This window comes from Prunus mume, linkage group LG2 (assembly GCF_029339155.1).
Source record: "Prunus mume cultivar Tortuosa linkage group LG2, ASM2933915v1, whole genome shotgun sequence".
Lineage (NCBI taxonomy): Eukaryota > Viridiplantae > Streptophyta > Magnoliopsida > Rosales > Rosaceae > Prunus > Prunus mume.
In genome coordinates, this window is record NC_142699.1 from 19,806,967 (window position 1) to 19,828,781 (window position 21,815).

The 21,815-nt window shown below is 43.4% G+C and overlaps 5 protein-coding genes and 1 pseudogene across 8 annotated transcripts; 3 read left to right on the plus strand and 3 right to left on the minus strand.

Annotated features, from left to right (window-relative positions):
• Window positions 1–48: 48 nt before the first annotated feature.
• Window positions 49–1,940, plus strand: LOC103321507 (Remorin family protein). The gene is made up of 6 exons (XM_008223314.2): window positions 49–206; window positions 320–399; window positions 528–788; window positions 895–1,243; window positions 1,486–1,567; window positions 1,645–1,940. Exons 1-6 carry the CDS (start codon window positions 181–183, stop codon window positions 1,834–1,836), a joined length of 990 nt encoding a protein of 329 aa, XP_008221536.2. The 5' UTR covers window positions 49–180; the 3' UTR covers window positions 1,837–1,940.
• LOC103321506 (RING/U-box superfamily protein) lies at window positions 1,911–5,308 on the minus strand. 4 transcript variants are annotated; one of them, XM_089045708.1, is made up of 2 exons: window positions 5,050–5,308; window positions 1,911–3,532 (listed from the first exon to the last, which is right to left on the minus strand). In XM_089045708.1, the coding sequence occupies exon 2, from the start codon at window positions 3,429–3,431 to the stop codon at window positions 2,643–2,645; it is 789 nt and encodes a 262-aa protein (XP_088901834.1). In that variant the 5' UTR covers window positions 3,432–3,532; window positions 5,050–5,308; the 3' UTR covers window positions 1,911–2,642. The 4 variants fall into 4 exon arrangements, with proteins under 4 accessions (XP_088901834.1, XP_088901833.1, XP_088901831.1 ...); XM_089045707.1 differs by having other exon boundaries at window positions 1,911–3,565; XM_089045705.1 differs by lacking the exon at window positions 5,050–5,308 and adding an exon at window positions 3,968–5,026.
• A 621-nt stretch (window positions 5,309–5,929) lies between these two features.
• Window positions 5,930–7,567, minus strand: LOC103321508 (nodulin-related protein 1). The gene is given in 2 exon segments (XM_008223316.3): window positions 5,930–6,925; window positions 6,927–7,567. Coding segments are annotated over 2 exon segments (1,170 nt in total). The 5' UTR covers window positions 7,341–7,567; the 3' UTR covers window positions 5,930–6,169.
• Window positions 7,568–8,371: 804 nt separating this feature from the next.
• On the plus strand, window positions 8,372–10,708 carry LOC103321509 (Ankyrin repeat family protein). Its single transcript, XM_008223317.3, has 6 exons — window positions 8,372–8,652; window positions 8,732–8,932; window positions 9,140–9,272; window positions 9,450–9,574; window positions 9,729–9,875; window positions 10,322–10,708. The coding sequence occupies exons 2-6, from the start codon at window positions 8,738–8,740 to the stop codon at window positions 10,454–10,456; spliced, it is 735 nt and encodes a 244-aa protein (XP_008221539.3). The 5' UTR covers window positions 8,372–8,652; window positions 8,732–8,737; the 3' UTR covers window positions 10,457–10,708.
• A 2,746-nt stretch (window positions 10,709–13,454) lies between these two features.
• Window positions 13,455–14,996, plus strand: LOC103321673 (UDP-glycosyltransferase 708G1 pseudogene; annotated as a pseudogene).
• Window positions 14,997–20,117: 5,121 nt separating this feature from the next.
• Window positions 20,118–20,639, minus strand: LOC148919800 (uncharacterized). Its single transcript, XM_089044439.1, has one exon. It carries the CDS (start codon window positions 20,637–20,639, stop codon window positions 20,118–20,120), a length of 522 nt encoding a protein of 173 aa, XP_088900565.1.
• Window positions 20,640–21,815: the final 1,176 nt, after the last annotated feature.

Sequence of the window (21,815 nt, forward strand, 5' to 3'; positions counted from 1 at the left end):
AAACCAGGCATTACGTGCATGCAAAGTATACTTCAGTTTTCTTGCCGCCTTGGCCCTAACAGCAGCCTATTAACTAGCTCTCCTTCCCTCTAAGCTTAAGCTTCAAATAAACACCAGCTTCTTATGGGTGCCAAATCATTACTTGGAAGAAGAAATTTGGGGGCCAGTTTCATCTGAAAGATGGAGCCTTTGCTTAAGCAAATAAGGTATTCCGACTGTAACTTCGAAAATTGTTGATTTGTTTTAAACATGTAATTATGATTATTAGTCTTAACCAGAGGAGATCATCCATTTAAATATGACTAATCACTATTGTTAGGATGAGATTTTCTGGTGTAAGACAAGAGAAGACTGAACATGATCGTAGAATATCGCCACAGAAAGCTCAATCTTTCAAAGGTAATATTTGAACCCGTTTTCTCGGGAAAATATCACCCATTTTCAAGTCAAAAGAATACAGATTTTCTGGTGTAGAAACAATTTTTCAGGATGATCAGATTGTGAACCCCTTAAGCTGTTTCTTGCAGAGAAAAGGAAACCCCATAATTGGTTCCAGAGACAGCTGTCGGGGAAAATGAGTCAAGACTATGATTCTAACAAGGCAATAGAGCATGCAACCGCAGTGGCAGCAGCTGCATATGCCATTAAGTCAATTGAAGACTCAGCCATCTCTGATCAGAAAAAGACCGGCAATGAGCCGAAAACCTCTTTGGTGAGGATCAAGAGCAAAAAGGAAGAAACAGCAATTTCAAAGCCGGAACCTGGAAGAGTTTCCAAACTATTCCCAGGTAAGATAATATGGTTAACATTCTTATGACAACTAAAACTGAGTTCCCAGTTTTTATTTGCAAACTGTGAGTTCATAACCAAGAAGATGGCCTGTATTAAGCGCAGGTTCAACTAAAAGTACTCCAGAACGAGAACATCCAGATGGTACTGCCACAACTGGGAAGGTCCCCGGAAAGGCTCTGTCGATCAAAAAAACTCCAACTTTTGCTGATAAGCAGTTGAACAGCACTGACAGTATAAAACCTGAAACTGCAGCACCACAACCCCTTCGTTCCCCGTCAATTAAAAACACTCTAACTGTTGCTGATAAACAGTTGAACAAAACTGACAATATAAAACCTGAGACTGCAGGCCCTTCAAATGAAACCATGAGGCAGAGTGCAACAGAACCTGGAACAAGAAAAACACAAGCAGATATGTGGGAGGAGAATAAGCTTGCTATGCTTAAAGAAAGGTAGCTACTCAGCATTGGCGAACATTTTACGTGATCTACGTTCTTTATTATATTATGTTTAGAAACTCGAGCATACCTAAAATGGTTACAGAAAATAATATGGTTTTCCTCCTAGAATTCAAGATCATATGCTGTTCTCACTTATTATATATTGAATTTGAATGAACTACAGATTCTTGAGAGCTTCCACCTTGGAATTTAAGATCATATTCTGTTCTTCCTCTAACATTCATGATTGTCAGGTATGAGAAACAAAACGCCACAATACTTTCCTGGGAGAGCAAGAAGAAGAAGAAAACCAGACGCCGACTCAGTACAAAAGAGGTTTTGTTTCATTTCTTTATCAAATGTAATACTTTGACCATGGACTAATAACCAACTTAAACTTATTGAACCTGCAGAGTGAAATAGAGAAAAAAAGAGTAAAAGCTCAACGAAAGTTCAACAGAGATATGGAACATATTAAACAGATTGCAGAGGGAGCAAGGGCACAGGCAGAGGAGCGGTACAGAAATGAAGTCTTGAAGGCAAAAGAAAAGGCAAATGCAATCAGAAAAACAGGGAAAGCTCCTACATCATGTTTCTGCTTCTAAGTCGACCAATTATAGATACTCTGCTACTTTCAAGATTGTAAATATTTCTTACAGATCCTGTATGAAACTCAGAGTGCAATCACAATAAGATGGCAGTTCCACCATGATTATTCATACCATATTAAAAGCACGTACAAATCAACTAATTAGATGGTACTAAGACCACAAATGAAGTTAAGAGTAAAAGACAAGGCCTTTGTCAGGAAACCAATCAGACATCCCACGCTTGTGCTGTTGAATGTATAAGGTATCCCAGGATGCATCAAGCTGAAATTAGAAGGCAATAATACTGACTGTTCATTGTATAACGAATAAGGACAAGCCTCGGAGCCTAGGCCTCCCAAAGGTTTACACCAGTCAAATGACTTTCCCAAATCTATTCGTGTATGTTGCACAGATTTCATGAAACAGATTAGACATGAAAGTCAAGTAGTTGTTTTCGGTCATTTTTGCCGGCCTTCAAGTAAGCGTGCATGTAAAAATTCACTAACACAACTTCAAATACTTCCTCAAAAATCAGTTGAGCAATAGGAAATCAACCACTTCCAATAAACAATGGTAGTTACATTAATGACAATCATTCAAACTCAGACGCCAGACCTTACAAATTACCCAAGAAACATGCCTCATATACTCTTGAAACTTCCACTGTCATGCATACCACGTAATCCGAGAGTGCTCTGGATGCTGAAGGCTCAAGTTAGCATAATGTGCTCTACTTTGATGAAAAAAAATTGGATGACAACTGGAAGAGGATAGTTGGAGCCATATGGTTCTAAAAAGGGTGACGAGCCAATAATGCCTGGTCATGAGGTTATCTCCCTCACCAACCTCTCCAAAATAGGGTATGCAAAGTACAAAAGGAAGAAAGAGGGGATTGCGAAAACCACTGTGAGTAACAAGTAGAGGGCCAAAATAATAGCACAGCCAGGTATTGCAAAAAAGACAATCAAAAGAAACACAATGACTAATGGGAACTTGGATGTAATGTGAATGAAACTTTCCAAAGACTTCTGCAGGGAGAAATGATGCCGCTCGACATGACTACCCCTATCATCGTGGTTATACCTCGACAGCGAAGGGCAACTAGAATGGGTCCTCCTCAGGTTACCGTTGCCAGTTTGATTTCCAGTAGCTAAACTTGCTCTTGGAGAACCAATTTGTTGATTCTCCCCACTGAGTGCAGAACCAAACTTTACCCTTTCACCATTGAAGCTCTCAATCATCCAGAGAAGGAAGAAATTCTTGCGTGGAAACTTTAGATTCCCCTTATAAACCAGCCGCAAAGACAACAAGTGGCACCACGGGCAAGCAATGAAAAATGGGATCTTAAACTTTTGAGAGGAGAATTTAAAGAGAGCCCATTGAAGCCCCAAGACACAATTTCTGCACAAGGTATGACCACACCATAAGACATGGGGCACATTCTCGACAATGTTAAAAGATTCCAGGCATATAGGGCATTCTAACCCCTCCTCTTGGCTTGAATTTGAGCAGACTTCATCGTCCGAGGAGTCCAAACAAACCCGGCTTGGCTCTGAGGAGCTTCTTTTAAGTCCAATGCTTGTGATGGCATTAGAAGCAAAACCCCACATCACACCAGACAAACAAGGGCGATACAAGAGAAGGGGTTAACTGCTAAAACTGTAGAAGGTGCAACACCAAATTGAATCTTCAATAATTCTTCTAGTGTATCCTGTCAACAACAAGCTAGTTCATAGAACGAAGTCTAGAATGAAAAAAAAAAAAACATAAAAGATATTAAAAAAACAGCGTATAAATTGCAACAATTTATTATATGAAATAATTTGCCATTATCTCATTCTAACATATTAAAAATTATTTTTTCCTTCACAATGCAGCATTATTAGGCCAAAATTATCCCACCAAAACTAAATAAAACGTCAAATTGAATTCTGATAGAGTAGAGAAACAAACATTTACGCAGACACGACATGATGAGCTAGGAAACCAACTACCCAACAAAGAACTGAGTGAAATATGACTTGGGAATACAACGGAAATTTAGAATTTTTATGACGAAAAATTGCCGCAACATTTCAACTTGGCGTAGATTTTATGAAAGTAAATTCGAAATGATGAAGAAATAAGGGGTGAAACCAAACGTTACCTAAATTGCTTCATTCGATAATTGAAATTCCACGGGATTTGGAAAGAAGAGAGAGAGAGAGAGAGAGAAGATGAATGATCAGCTCGCTTCCTCTGTCTCTCCGATCGCCGTAGCGTGTTTGTATCATATAACTGAATCGCTGACAGGTAGAAAGAAAGAAACCAGAAACGATGTCGTGCGAACCACGGTGTTAAAAAATTGCCGGGTGCCAGGTGGCGAAGCCCGTGTCACAAGGAGTATAGTTAGGTCCGGTTGGAAAAGAAAAATGTAGAGGTTCGGATTAGAATCATAAGAATAATTTCCGCATTGAAAAAAAATCATATAAGAATAATTTGTATTTTCAGTAATATTTTATCACAGTGAGTTAATATTAATATTTCTTATAACTAAACTCTAAAAGATGACTGGAGACACCTAGTTTAGATAGTTTAAAATAAAATATCGCTTCTATAAAAAATAAAAAACAAAAAATTCTAAAAGATGACTATTAGACAATTAGAAGAAAAAAATAACTAATGGAATTCATATTGGCTTACCGTAGAATCCATTTAGAGCAATGTATTAGTTTCTTTGGTAACTAAATATATTGTTAGCCAATTTTTGACTTGGCTTACTCACAGAATCACATCTCATCCTCTGTAATTTCTTAGTTTTTAGAGCAATGCATCGTTTGCCCCCTGAATTATGACCCTAATCGAACTTACCCCATGAACTACAAAATCTGCCAATTTAGCAAACGAAATAATTGAAATGTTTCACTCATGCAATTAGTTTTTAGATAATTTCATCCAATTCTCCGTTAATTTTAGGGTATATTTGTATTTTCAAATAAAATAAAAATTAAATACATAAAATCTAAAGAGAGAAAAAAAAAACATTATTAAATTTATAATAAATAAATAAATAACTAGCCCCAGCCTCTTCCCCACAGCCTCATCCACCACCTGACTAAGACCTCCGCATTGCTTTGGGTTCCTTTCCTATATTTTCCATGCAACCCAAATTCCCAAAATTCTCGACCAAACACCAATTAATCATCCGCAAAAGTGAAAGAAATTCGAGGAATGAAGAATGTACAGAACCTGTGGATGAGGAGACAGTTAGGGCCGATAATTGCAGCCTTGGACTTCAAGTTCAGTGAAAACTGTTGCGAGTTGGAACTGGAGTACGAATTCGGATTCAGATTCAGGTTATTAGAGTTGGAGTTTCCTTTGGTGGAGTCTTGGTCGTCGGCGATGGCGTTGGCTTGCGTCTCTCAGGTGTAGAGAGAGAGAGAGAGAGAGATTCAGAGAAGGAGAAAAGCTTATGGTTGTGGTGCGTCAGAGAAATAAAGAAGCTTGTGGCAGGGGGTAGGTGTTTGGTGGAAGCGCTGGTAGGTACTTTTTTCGGTTTCATTTTTATATTTTCTGCATGCTTTTAGATAGTAAAACAATCAAATAGTAACTCAAGTGGATGACACGTTACTTTTTGGACAGAAAAGCAGATAAAATTTGAAAAATTTAACGACATGGGTGAAATTAGAAATAGTTTTTAATTCGATGACTAAATTGATTGACTTTTTAATTCAAGAATTAAGTTCAATTAAGGTCATAGTTCATAGAAGAAAAAGGCTAAAAGTCATTAATTTTTAAGTAGGAACTTGAGTATTGTTGAATTAAAAATTAGGGAGTTACGAAATCATATTATATAAATTCGAAGTTTTGTGGGATACGTATATAGTAATTATATACATATTCGACCAATAGACGATATGGGTAAGCTGCCCAACTATCAACTAAAATCCAACTAGATTGACAGTAATGTTTAACCTTTTCAAATCCAAAACACAATTGGTCTGCTCGGAATGGGATATTGCATGATATGGGTTTGAGGTTAGGAAGCAGGTCAAAGCAGTATACCCGCTCTTTTGCATTCGAATTCGAATCTCCTCGCTGACATTATAGTTCTTTTGTAAAAATAAAATAAAAGAAAAATGGCAATCTACATTAGAAATCCACAGTACATTAAACATCGAACGCATTACACAGGAAGGCAGGCCCCAAGACTAAAAAGTCCAGGCCAGGCCAGCACAAACAAAAACTACATCAAAAATAGGAAAAACAAACAGAGGGCCTCCAAAACATCAGAACAAGGCCCAAAACTTAAGTACAGAATTAAGACCACATAACATAATTAGTGATTAATCATATCACTTTTTCTTAATCAACCCTTCAAGAAACCCTGAGCCATCTTAAAATAATCTCCAAATCCACCAGATCCGCCCTCATCCTCATCGGTTTTACTGGGTTTCTTCTTGGTCTCATGCTCTCCGCTGCCCGAATCATGCTGCTTTTTTTCCTTTCCCGCAGTATCGCCGCCGCTTCCTCCGCCGCTACCGCCGCTGCCGTACTTGCGGAGCATATCCTCGGCCTTGCTGACGTAGCTGCCCAGGCCTTCTTTCTCATTGAGCCCGCCGTAGGAAGAGGCAGCGTCTAGAATGTTGCTCGCAGCATCGCAGACCTTGGCCTTATCCACCTTCTCGCCTTTCGCTGCTCCAGCGATAATCTTGGCGCTGGACATCAGCTCGCTGGTCGATGGCTTCGCGCCTTTGGCTGGCTTCGCCCCAGCCGCATGCTTGTCCGGGTGGGCCCCGGTCGCCGTCCCGGTGGGCGCTTTCCTCTCGCGATATTGATCCTCCTGATATTCTTCGTCCTCATAACCTTCAGCCCTCGATGGTTTCGCCGCAGCTGCATGCTTGTCGGGATGGCCATAGCCTCTGGCCCCAGCGGCGGCTTTTTTCTCGCGGTATTGGTCCTGATCTTCCTCCTCATAATCTTCAGCAGAACCGTAAGCTGCGGATGGCTTTGCAGGTTTGGCTTTGGTCACATTGCTAGCTTTTCTACCGCCATATTGATCCTCGTAATCTTCTTCATCATCTTCAGCGGAACCGTAAGCTGATGGTTTCGCAGCTTTGGGTTTAGGTCCCAGTGGTGTGCTTTCTCTCGCGATATTGATCCTCCTGATCTCGCTCTTCATCTTCGTTTTCTTCAGCAGAAGCGTAAGCTGTGGAGGGTCTCGAATAAGCTTTGGGTCTGGTCCCAGTGGCGGGCTTTCTCTGGCGATATTGATCCTGGTCTTGTTCTTCTTCTTCATAATCTTGAGCAGAAGTGTAAGCTGGTTTGGCAGCAGCTTTGGGTCTGGTCCCACTGGCGGGCTTTCTCTGGTGATATTGATCCTGGTCTTGTTCTTCTTCTTCATAATCTTCAGCAGAAGTGTAAGCTGGTTTGGCAGCAGCTTTGTGTCTGGTCTCAGTGGTGGGTTTTCTCTCGCGATACTGATTCTGACCTTCATCTTCCTCATAATCCTCAGAAGTATAAGCCGAGCGCCGATCCATTTCTTAATTCAAAGAAAGATAGTATAATTGCCAAGATGATATGACTTGCTTGTATGGGTGAATGGTGAATGGTGAATGGTGAACGAATATATACGAGTGTCGGTGGGTTTGTGACTTCTTTTTTTGTGATATACCCGTTATTCACGCGGCATCCACAAGCAAAAGCTTTTATTTTGGGTGATGTTATGTTATTGGAGGGTCTTCTTTTTCATGCTTTTTTTTCTGCATAATCATAAATAGTAAAAGCAAGAAAGCACAAATATTAATGGGCTGATGGGTCCTCCTCGGCCTCGCCTCTCTCAAGGGTCAGAGGGGGGACACGGGCAACCCTGTCGGCCACACGTTTCTTGTGGCTCTTGCTGCTCTTCCTCTTCACCCACCTAAAGATAAACATCACCGATATCTGTGAGTAGCGGTCATTGATGATAGGTACACGTGGCAGCATGTGGAGACGACACGCCCCCTCTTCAACTTGATTTCCAACTGCTTGAAGGAGACTGAAAGGTGCAAAGGGCAGAAGATTTGAGTTTGAGTTGACAATCTTGGGCTTACTTGTGAATTGGGCTGCCATTTGTTTGTTTTTGTTTGGTTTTTGTGGGGGTTGGTAAAATGACAAAAAAGACCCTTGTTTCTCTCCATTTCAAGGGCACGAACGTCATTGCGTACCAAAGATAAAGTAGTTGGTTAGATAGAGTGTTGTCATTTCTCGATGTGTATTGTTTTCATAAGGGGAAAGGGCCAAGTCTTTTTTTATCTATCTAATATCTGTACATGACGACATTCTATGATGCCGACAAAATGACCACATTGTGACACATGAAGGTTTTAATTAATGCAAGACTCAACCCTTATAAAATCAAGAGCGACTTACAAGTAAGTAACACACGTACCTAGTGCTCCTTCTCAAACATTGCTAGTTAATTCCAAATCATATAACAGATGGTCACCCCAAAGGAGTGATGCTGAGAACACAAGAGGCATTGAATTGCTATATTAATAATTAATGCACTTTGTGTTCTCAGGTCACCCCTTTGGATACCTTGTTTACATATCATTATGTTTTGGAACTTCTCAATGTATTTAGTATAACTATTTGTTCAATCAACGAACCACGGGTTTTACATCTAAAACATGGTTTTCTATTGTGAGAAAAAAAATACCACTAAATCAAATTTAGTTTTTGTTACATGTATTTTTTTATGTATTTGTTTTTTAAATTTCTTAGGTAATATACCGGACAGATCAATCTCGGAGTGGCACACAAGCATATCACAATACCACCGTACAGTGGGACTACCGTCCACTATCACCAGTAAGTCGCGACACAGCACGAAAAAAACCGGGAAGAATTGAAATTCGCCAAAACCTAACTCCGGCCTTGTTCCGTACAGCTCGCCATGGACATGGAGATCGATCCTCCCAAGTCATCCGAGCAGCAACCCAAAGCCGAAGACTTGTTTAAAGCCGCTGAGGCTGGTGATGCTTCGGTGTTCAAATCGCTCTCTCAAAAGCAGCTTGCCGAAGCTTTGTCTCTCAGGAACGATGACGCCCGCTCCGTCCTCCACGTCGCCGTCTCTTCGAGTAACTCTGAGGTCCGTCTTCTTTCACATAACATTCCTCCGTATCCCATTCGGTTGCCCAGAAACTATAGGAAAATAATAGGAAATTTGCTGTCTTATGTTTTCTATTTTGCTTTCAGTTTTAATTGAAAATAAAATTTGTGAAGTATCCTCAATTTGCTTCAATTTTAACGCTCTCTGCTTCAAAGTCGATGATTTTGTGGTTATCTGTGGAGGCAGGTGGTGAAGGTACTACTAGCTGCTGATGAATCAAAAAATGTGATAAACAGTGTGGATGAAGATGGATGGTCACCGCTTCATTCTGCGGCCAGCATTGGGAATTCTGGAATAGTTGAGCTGTTGCTAAGCAAAGGTAAAGGTGTTAGATTTCCTAGTTTCTGATTTATGTCGTTTTTAGCACCTTTAATAGTTTTATCATGTCAAGTTTGACTCTCTGTGTTTGGTTAGGCAATGTTAGGCGTTGTGAATGGTAAATTTTGACCAGTGGTTTAATTGGAATCTCAATGTTCTTATTTATTGTTCTTAACAGGAGCTGATGTTAATTTGAAAAATGGTGGGGGTCGCTCTCCCCTTCACTATGCTGCCAGCAAGGGATGGTTGGAGATTGCTCAAATTTTGATCTCACATGGGGCAAAGGTTAATCTGAAAGACAAGGTGTGTAACTTCAAACAATAGTGTTTTATCTGGGGAACTTTACTTTCAGTGTATATCCATTTTCATGAGCACCATGTGTTGATATCATGTTCACATGTTCTTTTAATTTCTTGTAATTGCTGAATTCTAATTATATGGTATGCGTTGCGGTTAGGTTGGTTGCACCCCATTGCACCGGGCAGCTAGCACTGCGAAATCACAGTTGTGTGAACTTTTAATTGAGGAAGGCGCAGAGGTTGACGCTGTTGATAGATTGGGTCAGACTCCTCTTATGAGTGCAGTGATTTGCTATAACCAAGAGGTAGGTTTGAGTGCTTAGTTAAAGAATTACATTATTGATTGCACTTTTATTGCATTTTGGATATAAACTCATGCTCGCTCGAATAAGCTAATTTTGATTGAGCATTTCTGGTTCTAGTTATAGGAATGGAATAAATAGTTTGGGAAAGAGGTCTTAGTAAATGAATATTTTGGTTGTAATTTATAGAATTTCATTTTTCTTTTCTTTAATTATTAACTTGATTGGAATATATGAGCTTTTTAGCGCCTGGTGAATGAGTGCTTAATCTGTCCACTAAAGCTGGATGGCTTGTGATATATGAGGCATGTTGCATTTCTGTGTTATCAATTTGGTTACCAAGTTGACATGGAAAGAATTTTGTATTAACTTCTGGTCTAGTGTAGCAGCAGAAAGCATAATTCAAGGTTTTCTCAAATCTCTGTTAAATTAATTTATGTTGGTGACAGGTTTCTCTCCTTCTAGTAAGGCACGGAGCAGATGTTGATGTGGAAGACAAGGAAGGATACACAGTGCTTGGTCGAGCTTCAAAAGAATTCAGACCACTATTGATTGATGCTGCTAAGGCCATGCTCGAAGGATGATTCTTTTGCACTAGAAGTGTAAAACTTGTCCAAGGCAGAAGTTGCACTCGTGATGTATAAATTGCCACCGTCAATGACCAATAGAAACAAAGAGAAAATAGGAGTTTTTTTTTTCACTTTTCAACCAAGGCCTTGTTGCATTGCATGCTGACTGATTTGAATTTTAGTTTCAGTGAATGTACCTCTAAGATATCGTTGTTTGGCATTTTCAAATTTCGATTTAAAGCAAGTTCAGGCTCTCTGTTTTAGCAATCACCAGAACCATGTTGTGCAGAAAACTCCCAACGATCTTATTGTTGATGGACTTTAGACAAACACACAATGGATGTGTCAAACACATACACACAAAAAATAATTAAGCACAAAGGACACAAAATTTTATAGAGGTTCAGCAATTTGTCTACATCCTCTTTGGTGATCTTCCTAAGAAATTTCACTAATGAATGTAGGTTACAACTTTGGTTTACCAATAAAAACCCCTTTAGAACATTACCCTTACAATCTGTTTCTCTCACACCCCTTGCTCAAAGAGTTTCTCTCACACCCCTAGCGCAACATTTTGATGCACTTGTGAACTCTCTCACACTTGGTTTTCTCTCTTACTCACTGGCTCTCAGCTACTTGGCTTTCTTGCATCAGTTACTCACTTGGCTTTCTTGCATCAGTTCCTCTTTATAATGTTGGTGTACATCAACCTTTGAACTTAGGAGGAAGCTTCCTCCAACTGCACATCAACTTTCAGCCACCTTACCTAGAGCCAAGGACTAGGGGGACCATGAAACAAGTCAGCATTGGAGAATTGGCTTGTTTCTAGCGGGTAATAGAAAGTACTTGAAAAATATCTCATTTGTTCACCTACATTGGAGAACTCCAAGTAATGGGCTTGGACTTTGGTGCTCCTAAGTAAGCCCAAAGTATCCATTATCCAAGAGCTTCAATGGGCCTTGTGGACTCCATAACCTTTACACCACCACCTCTCAAAGCAGTAAACCACATGACTTGGGTTCATGTGAGCTTGGTAGGTGATTGTTATAAAAAAAAAATTGTATTAGTCTTGCATGGAGTTATTTGACATGTGCTTGGAATGTTTGGGCATGTGTTGCAGTGGCTTGAGCCTCTTGTGATCAAGGTTAGTGACATATCAGAATTAAAGGAATATGTTTTTGGCATGACATGAATGCTATTCGAATTTTTATAAAAGTTTGCGTACATATTTAATTTGTCATATTAATTCTCGAAAATATAATTGGAATTAAAATACGTGACCAATTTATCCTTTATTTCGTACGTCATATTGGGCTTTAAATGCTTTTAGGCTTGTCGTGACTTTTTGGGCCTCAACAATAATCCTTATTTTTGGTGTCAATTATCTTGCCTAATAAATGACTTAATTAATTTGACCTAAGAGATATTTTTTTTGTCCACGTGGTGTCTCTTGATTGGATGCTAAAATATTTGCTTCCATAACTGAGTATCTCCAGGAGAGTCTCTAAATTTTAGTTAAATTCTAGATAAAATAGTTAGAAAGCTATTATATCAAACCACTTAAAAGGTGTTTCCTCCAGCAATGTTATCTATTTTGGCTAATCTTGAATATTTTATTATTATTTTCTATTTCTCTTTCTCTTGCAAATCCAATATATTAAAAAGAAAAAAAAAATTAAAAAGTAGAAATCCAACCTCACAAACCTCCCAAATGTCTCTATCTCTCTCTCTCCTTTTTTGTCTCTCATCCTAGCCAAATTCTCTATCCTCGCTAGATGTAGTGTAAGATCTCACATCGACCAATGGAGAGGGGGTGATATGCCTTATATGTACATGCCCGCCTCCATCTAGCACGGCCTTTTGGGAGCTCACTTCGAGTCATGGGAACTCCGAATTTAAGCGAGTTGGGCTAGATCAATCATATGATGGGTGACCCACTGGAAGTTGCTCGTGAGCTCCCAGAAACAAAACCGTGAGGCAGAGATGGGAGGCCCAAAGCGGACAATATCGTGCTATGGCGGAGCCGATCTCGGGATGTAACAATTTGGTATCGAGCCACTCTGCCATGTGGTGCGAGTGTGACGAGGACGTCGGGCCCTTAAGGGGATGGATTGTAAGATCTCACATCGACCAACGAAAGAAAGGGGTGATGTGCCTTATATGTACATGCCCGCCTTCATCTAGCACGAGGCCTTTTGGGAGCTCACCGGCTTCAAGTCATGGGAACTCCGAAGTTAAGCGAGTTGGGGCTAGAACAATCACAGGATGGGTGACTCACTGGGAAGTTGCTCGTGAGCTCCCACAAACAAAACCGTGATGGCAAAGAGTGGAGGCCCAAAAAGACAATATCGTGCTACTGAGTCGATCCCAGGATGTGACATGTAGAGAGTCAAAAGTTGGTTCTCCAAAATAGAGAGCCAAGTATGGAGTATGCTGGATGAGGATTTTTTTTTTTTTTTATAGCCAAAGTAGCTAGGGATGAGAGAATAGAGAGTTTGTTGGAGATGCTCTAAGAGAGTCTCCTAATTTTAGCTAAAATAGCTAGAAAGCTATTATAGCAAACCACTTAAAATGTGTTTTCTCTAGCAATGTTCTCTATTTTGACTAATATAAAATATTTTATTATTATTTTATCTTTCTCTTTCTTCCTCGTTCTCTTGCAAATCCAATATATTAAAAAGAAAAGTAGAAACCCAACCCCACCAACCTCCCAAATATCTTTTTCTCTCTCTCCTCCTAGTCAAATTCTCTCTTCTCCTTGCTAGATGTAGAGAGCTAAAAGTTGGTTCTTCATAATATAGAGCCAAGTAGAGAGAGGATGGAGAGTCTTTCGAAGTGGAGATAAATGACTTGCATTGAAATGGAGAAGCAAAGCACATGGAGAAAAGTCCTTGCTTTGCTCCAGACTCAAATTCTTTGCATCTTTTAGGTGAGCTAATTTTTCCCAACAAACCACACCTCCCTCCCAAGATGGCAGCAGGCTCCGTGAGCCTCCTCTGAACCCCAAAAACTCATGTCGTTATTTTTCCTAGCGCCGGCATGGCCATTTGACACCTTTTGCAACTTGCCGCATTATTGCTTGCAAATCCACTACCCCCCATTGGCGACCTCATCACCACCCACCCAACCGTGTCCCCGAGTCTTCTCTCATCTCTCGTTTCCTCTCGCTTTCCTTGACCAAGTCACTCAAATGGACTTTCATCTTCTTCCTTTGGACCCTTCCACTGTCAACTCCACCGACCCATTTTGGCTAAAGTTCGAAGCCATTCGTCACTCTGCTCACCTTCTCACTCCTCTGCTTTCCTCTCTGTCTCCACCTCCCTCTCGCTCTCATCTATGACTTCGGTTTAATCACCCATTTTCTTCCCGTCATCCAAAGCCTCCCTTATCACCTCCGTGCTTACATTCTCTTCACCACCTCAGCTAGAATGTTCTCTTTCTTTGCATCTTACCACAATTTGGTCGCATCTGCATCGACACCAGCTAACATCAACAACCCCACAATTCAATTTGGTGATGTTCTTGAAATTCCAAGAATTTGCCCGCCAATACGCAGATCGTCTGTGTCTCCATTGCTTCTTATCAGGAACAGTCTTTTTAGTAATATATTCTTAGAAGACAGTCCAAAGCTCAAAAATTTTAATAGGGTTTTGATCAATACGTTTGAAGGGCTAGAAGCAGAGGCATTACATGTGTTTAACGGTGGAAAAGTAACTTTCAATGATGGGTCCGCAGGCTGCCCCCAATTTTTCCCGTTGAGCCTTTTGTGCCTGTGAGTTTGAGAAGGCTGCAGAGAGATGATGACCGCTACCAACCGAGAAACTGGCTTGATGATCGATGATGGGTCACGGTTTATGTGAGCTTGAAGGTGACGGCCTGTCGGAGACCAAATCGTAGAGGTGGATGATGGGGTGGTCAAAAGCGGGTTTAGGTTCTTGTGGGTGGTGAAGGAGAAGCTGTCGTTGACATGGAAGAGGAAGAAGAAGAGGGCAATTTAGTAATTGGGCATGAACTTATGGAGAAAGAGAAACTGAAGGGCAGGGGGTTGGTAGTGAAAAGTGGGTAGAGCAAGGAGAAATCTTGGGTCACAGAGCAGTGGGTGGTTTTGTGAGCCATTGTGGCTGGAATTCGGTGGTTGAGGCTGCATGGCATCGCGTTAGAGTTCTAGCTTGGCCACAGCACGGCAATCAAAAGATCAATGCGAAGTGGTCGAGAGGTGTGGGTGGGGTTTGGGCCAAAACTTGGCATTGGGGCGGCGGCGAGAATGAACAAGGTGGTGGTCAATTGTGAAGAGATTGGCGATAAGATCAAAGAACTGATGCCGAGTGAAGCTCTGAGAGTGCTAGCTGCAAGGATTGAGCAAGAGGCTAAGAAGACCGCTGGAGTTGGTGGGTGCCGTGAGAAGATGTTGAAAAGACTCATTGACGAGTGGAGGAAAAACTAATTATGTAGAATTAATGTCGTATTGTAGCTCTTCACCAAAAATGTTCTGGCAAAACTTTTCTCGTTTGCTATGTCTGTTTTGGTAATAATAAAAGGAACCAAACTTTCTGAAGTTTCTGTGTGCTTTCATTTGGACCATTTCGCATGGATCACATGTTCTGTTACGTTATAGACCCACAAAGCATCAAAATATAATTGAGTTGAATAATTGTTGTACCTGATTTTAGAGAAAAACTTAGTTGCAAAGCACTGTTTTACTATCCGGTCAATAATATCACATAAAAGTATTATTATGCGTGTCATAGCATTATGGAGAATAGCATAATATTGTTATCCCCTTTCATGGAAGTCTCTCCTGATTTTGGCAAGCTCTCTCTGTATCTCCTCTGTCCAAGTAATAAAAGCAAAACAGTCCTTAAATATATGAGAGTTTTTGGACCATATTGCATGGATGGCATGCGTTCTTAAAGAGATCTGAGAGTTTCATACAAGTCGTTTTCTTGTTTTTGGGTTATGTCTTCTGTGACGCAGAAAAATGGTTCGCACTTTCCCGCGCAACTTAGAGATGTTGGGCCTTCGGTATGCTCTGGGCCTCGTAAGGCGTTCAATCTGCAAGATAACAAACGCTCGGTAAGACCTAGGGCATCGGTGTGGTAGTCGGTGAAGGCTCTCGATGCTTAAGTGAAGTACGGAGTTGGTAAGATTGAACTACAGATCGATAGGCGATGCCGTAAGTTCTGATTGATTACCTCCAAGCCGGGATAATTGTCCTCTTTTATAGGCCTTGGGAGGTGTGCAATTTGTTTAGAGTTTCGATGTGGGACCGTGGAACATCAATTGTGGGACTGCCACGTGTCCTGTGAGGTAAGGTTGCCCTAATCGAGCGATCGGTAGCTATGATACCAAAGCTAGGTGCCGAAGGCTCCCATAGCTCCAGTTTGGTCCACGTGTCCGATGTTTTGGCTGTTCATTTTGGTATAAACAGAGTCCCCAAGTCCTCTTGCGAGAGTTCTCGGAAGGGGATTTGAAGTTGTCCTAGAAGGATTTGAAGTTGTCCCGAAGGGAATGTTGTCATACCGCTCGTAATCCACCGGTGGAGGCTCAATTTTGGCTCTTTCGCTCTTGTTCATTCGGAGGTCGACGTCGGGAAGTCGGAAGGTCGCGTCCGAGCGGACGGGTGAAGGGATATCCGAGAACCTCGTCTTCCGTGCCTCGCGTGTCGATCCCCATAGGATGAGCGACACGTGGTGAGAGTAATCATAGTGCGCGCGCATTGATGCGCCGTTGGTTTTTCGAGGTGTTCGTTGCGACTCCTCTCCCTATAAATAGAGATGACCCTGAGGCGAAATCACTTTGCACTTTGTGAGAAACGAGAGCTCTGTTGAGGCGATTTCGACGAGAGCTTCCGGCATTCAAGGCGATTTTTGTCAAGGGCTAACGGTAGCCGTGCAATTTCGGCGTTGCGAACGGCAAGAAAAGCGATTTCGACGAGACGATCGGTAGCGCAATTCGTGTTTCTTATCCAAAATTCGATTTGAGGTAACGTTCGGTAACTTCAACTTACTCCCTTATTTATCTTAAGAGTTACGTCCTTCTTGGTTTGAACTAGACTGGCCATAGGGTTCCATTAGGTAGTCTAGTCGCCATAGGTAGGAGTGTAGGGACGGTAGGATAGCATCCGGCAGAGCCTTAGTTTCCTTTTTCCTGTTTTTATAGATGTCCGACACCAAGTCATTCTCCGAGCGTGAGCCCAATGCGTTCGATAAGGAGTAATTAGACGATCTCTTTGACTATGACGGTGAAGCGGCAGGGCCGGCGCCGAGGACGGAAGTGATACCGATGTTGAGATACTCGATGAAGAGCCTAGCTCCGTTCCTACACACGATCGGAAATGGGTTGATGATCGCTCCGGTACCGTGTTTATAGCGACGGTCGCCACGTTAGTCAAGCCCTCGCCAAGGGAGGCGAGCACTAGTCGCCAATCGTAGGCCTCTACTTCGGCGGTGAGAGTCACTGCCGAACCGTCCCTTCGGCCGAGGGTTTGGTAGTCTTCCCGAATCCCAAGGTGCCGATGGGGATTCCGAAGCGAGATTGTCTTGGCGAGACTATTTAGAGCCCAATAGGATCACCGAGAGGGAGATTGCGAGGTTTCGTCTGAATACTTCATATCGATTCGGTAGGGATGAGGATCCCAAATCCTCGAATCTCTAAGCTCCAAGAACGGCGAAGTCATATTTTTCATGGACGTACTTCGCAAGGAGTGAGGCTCTCTCGCAGCCCGCCGCTCAGAGGATCCTAGCGCAGATAGGCTATGCTCGAGCCGCTTTAACCCCAACTTCGTAGCGCTAATGAGCGTGGTTACAGCCTTCGGCATGGTTGGAGAGGGAGAGCCTTCACGAGCAGTTCTCCCATCTGCAGCAATCCACGAAGTCGAAGTCCGCCGACCACGAGGTTGGGTTCGTGCCAACCGCAAGAAGGCTACTGCGTGGCTATTTTGTTAGCGTCGTGCCGACCTCTCGTAAGACTTGAGGAAACGGCGGGTGCTTCGTCGACGATTGGGAGTCGCCCTCGGATATCCCGTTCGTTTCGCATTCCCACTTATCTTCCAAATTGCCGTGAGGCCATCCTACCGCTTGGTAGGCCTTCTAGAGTATGTCTTTCTTGGGAATGTTAATTCTGCTTTCTCCTTTTGTGCAGTAAATTGAAGTAGCCAAGCGCTACACAAGCGGAGATCCGGCAGATCAAGAGGGTGAGGTGAAGGTCCCTACCGTGGAGAGAATTTATCCGAGGTTTCTCTTCACCATCCAATCTTATCAAAGCTCAACTTGTCAACCCTGCCAAGAGTAAGTGTACTTGCTCATTTTGACACAGTTTATGGCTTTAATGGGAAATCGACCGATCTTTGCTGCGGTGATCGAAGAGAGAAGGACTGCCGAGGCGAAGAGGATGAACGAGCCCTCCAAGCGGCGCCTTGTGCTCGGCATGCGTGAGAAGAAAAAGGAGCGGCAGCCTAGAGCGGCACCCGTGTCATCGGGAGAGGTTGACCCGATGACCTAACTCTCAACGAGCGTCGTCGTCGGATGAGCGCCGAATCGGCCACATACCGAAGTGGCTAGTTGCCGTTCCATCTCCCGGCCGAGGTATGCCTGCCGAGGGTACCTCCTCCAAAGCTGCCGGCAAGAGGCCAATCACGGCCGATCCGAGGCCGATCCCGCTCCAAAGTGTGGCGACATGCCGAGCCCGCTCGGGCCATCTTTGCCGCTGAGGAAGAAGAGACGCCTCCGAAGCTTTCACTCCGCATGTCCTTCAAAGACGGTCCAGTTTGTGAACCACATGATACTCGGTTCACAAATGGAGCTGTCCGAGATCGAGGACTGCCAAGAAGCTCCTTCGGGAGGAGGCTGCCGCGCTTCCATCTTCAAGCCTCGGTAAGTACCTCACAATTCTCGCCTTTTCCTACCATCTGCTTTCATCCTTATCTAACATTCTTCTTTGCTCTTCAGCTTCCATGGACATGTGGTTGTCGCGTCAAGCGAGCCATTAACGCCGCCGAAAAGGCGAAGAAGGCTTACGAAGACAAGCAGGCGAAGGTTGCCGGGTTGGCAAGGCCATCCAAGCTCAAAGCGAACTTGGCGAAGGACATACTGCCGAGCGGCAGGTTAAAGTTTATCAAGCCAAGCTCGGTGAGATGTCGACAGCCTTGGAGTCGGCGCAGCTAACGGCAAGAGAGGCTTTGGAGTCGAATGAGGCGATCCAGGTGGCCTTTGAGGAGTCGGAGTGGGTAAGGGCTTCCGAGATTGAGGTGCCGTCCCAAGAGGCGACATCGGGTACCGTCGGTCCTCGAGTTTTCTACCTTGCTTGACAAGGAAGTGGGCATGGAAATGGTGGATCTGCTCTACCGCTTCAAACGATACAACCCCGGAAAAGCTCAACCTCAAATTCATTGCCGATCCTTCCCTCTTCCGAAGGCATAACCAAGAAATGATCGAGGAGTACGAGGGAGAGAATGCCACAAAGAGGCTCGCTGATCCGTGGGAGCCTACCAAAGGCGATGGCATTGCCGAAGCCGATGAGGCCGCCACCGACGAAAGCCGTATGCTCTGCAATGATAATCTTCTCCAAAAGCTTCTTCTCATTTTTAACTAAAGCTGGTTGAGCTCTTGGAGATGATAGAAGATTATGAAGTGGAGGACGTCCTGGGAGAGCCCGTTGCCCCCGATGCCGAGGAGTAGACTGCCGTTTGAGTTTTGTTTAAGTTTTTATTAAATGTAATCTGTCATGAGGCCATATGTTCTTGAATGCTTTGATGCCGAGGGCATCCTTTAATTCAAGCACTTTTATTTTCATTAATTAATCAAGTAGCTTTACTTTCGATACGTTTGGCTTAACTGCCATAGGCTAGTGCAAGCTAACTTCCGAGGTTCAAAACTAATCATCGCAGCGAGGGTGATTTGGTTAAGCCGTAGGCTAGCATAAGTTCAAATTTCAAGTGAGCCCTGAGTCGGTAAGCAACTTAGGGCTTAACACTTTACTTCCGAGGATTGGTAATAGCGATTCTGAAATTAACCTTTCAAGTGCCAATGGCTAAATAAGGATCTTAAAGTTTTTTTTTAACAAACTCAGTAAAAGACAAGTTAACCCTCTGTCGGTAGGAAAGGATACCATAGTACCTCAATTGCCGAAGGCAATAAAAGGGTTTTAGAATGTAGTACACTGCGACCGATGGTCTCTATCTCGTCTTTTTTTTTTGAAAAAATGAATATGCCGAAGGTTGCAAGTATAAGCGCCGAAAGCCTTTTCATTAATAGATGCCGAAGGCAAAGATACATTTGGAGTTCGTTTTACAATTGAAAACCTACCGTAGGCTTAGGGAACTCTACACTGCCGTAGGTGTGAGCAAGAAATAAGCCGAAGGCTTTAACAATGCTTTCTACTGCCGTAAGCTAAGTGACTTCATTTGAAGTAGTATTTCAGATGCTCTACGTTCCAAGGATGACCGAGGGTCTTTCCGTTGGAGTCCCTAAGTCGGTAAGTCCTCGATCTTTGGATGCGATGATCTCGTAAGGTCCGAGGTCAGAGGTTCCTTCGGGGTCCTTAGTTGCCGAGAGACTTTTCGCATGACCCAATCTCCGACTGGAAATAGCGGGATCGACCCAGAGTCATAGTACCAAGAGACGCCCGCTTGTAAGCTTAGAAGGTTGGCTTGCTCTCGGCGTTCTTGATCAGTCGAGGCTCAAGGCGGCGCCTCTTCTTCGCCTTTGGTGCGAAAGCCTCCGTTCGTAGATGGGCTCTCCGATTTCCACCGGACTCGCTTCCTAGCCAAAAGCCATGGAGAACGGTGTTTCCGGTTGTCGCTCGGTAGGATGTCCGGATGGCCCATAACGCCTCGAAAATCTTCTCCGCCAGCTCCATTGGCTTTGTCGAGTTGTTTCAATAGCTTCTTGACAATTTTGTTCATCGCCGACTGACCGCTTCGATTGGGGTGAGCCGACGGCGAAGAATAGATTGATCTTGAGGCAAGTGCAAAATTGCCTAAAGGCTTCCGAATCGAATTGCTGCCGTTATCCGTGATAATTACGTAGGGATTCCGAATCGGCAGCAAAAATGTTCGCCCGGATGAAATCTTCCATTTTATTGCCGTTATGGTAGCCAAGGGTTCGGCCTCTACCCATTTAGTGAAGTAATCTAAGGCGGCAAAGCATATTTGACTCGGCCCTTTCCTTGCGGCATCGGTCCGATCAAGTCCGATCCCCATCGGGCGAAGGCCACCGCTTACGATCGGTGAGAGAGGCTCACCGGGATGTGAGGGACACTACCAACCGCTGGCATTTGTCGACTTCTTTACCGTGATGTTCGCGTCTTGGTGTAGGGTCGCCGAAATACCTCTGCCGGAAGACTTTGTGCGCTAGCGATCGGAACCTAGTGGTCGTCGCACCCACCGTGGACTTCGGCGAAGGGCGAGTCCCCGCTCCTTAGTGAGGCATTTGGATACGCGTGGTGTAGCCTCTCTTATGCTGAACGCCGCCGATGATCGTATATCTTGCCGATCGATAACGAGCTTCCGAGGACTTATCGGTGGGAATTGTTCCGATCGTCGAAATGCGTAATCGGAGACATCCACGTATCCTCGTGATCGCATGACACACCTCTGCTCGTTTTGCCGGGAAAATATTTCCACCGGACTTTTCTTCCGATCTTGTCGTTGATTGCCGGTCAAACGCGAGTGCATCGGCGTGGTCGACTCGGGATCCGCCGAATCTCGTAAGCTTGGAACTTACGTAAGAGTTCGTGGGCTCTGATAGGTAGGCGGACATGGAGGCGTCCTTTGATGCGAAGTCCGCCGTTATTTGATTCACTATGAGTGGGAGTCACCGTGGATGCTAATTTGTTTGGCGCCATGCTTTTGGTAGTTGTAGGCGCCAAGAGGCCTCATACTCGCCTCGTTGTTAGAGGTTCGAAAGTTGAATCGGAGGGCATATTCGACTTTGCACCCGTCTGGGTAGTTAACACCAAACGGCTCCGCATCCTTGCCGGTTTCCGAGCCACAACGTGTGGTCCATAGAGGTACCGAATGATCAAAGCGATCGGCACCCAGTCTGTTTATACCAAAATGAACGACCAATGAACATCGACACGTGGACTAAATCTGAGCTATGGGAGCCTTCGCACCTAGCTTCGTAACATAGCTATCGATCGCTTGATTCGGGCAACCTTACCTCCAGGACACGTGGCATCACACAATTGATGTCGCCACATCGAAACTCTAAGCAAATTGCACACCTCCAAGGCCCATAAAAGAGGACAACTATCTCACTTTGAGGTAATTAATCAACTTACAGATCTGCATATCGATCCAGTTAATCTTACCAACTCCGTCTTACTTAAGATCGGAGGCGGCAAAAGTGTAAAGTAGTTGATAGTTTTTTTTTTT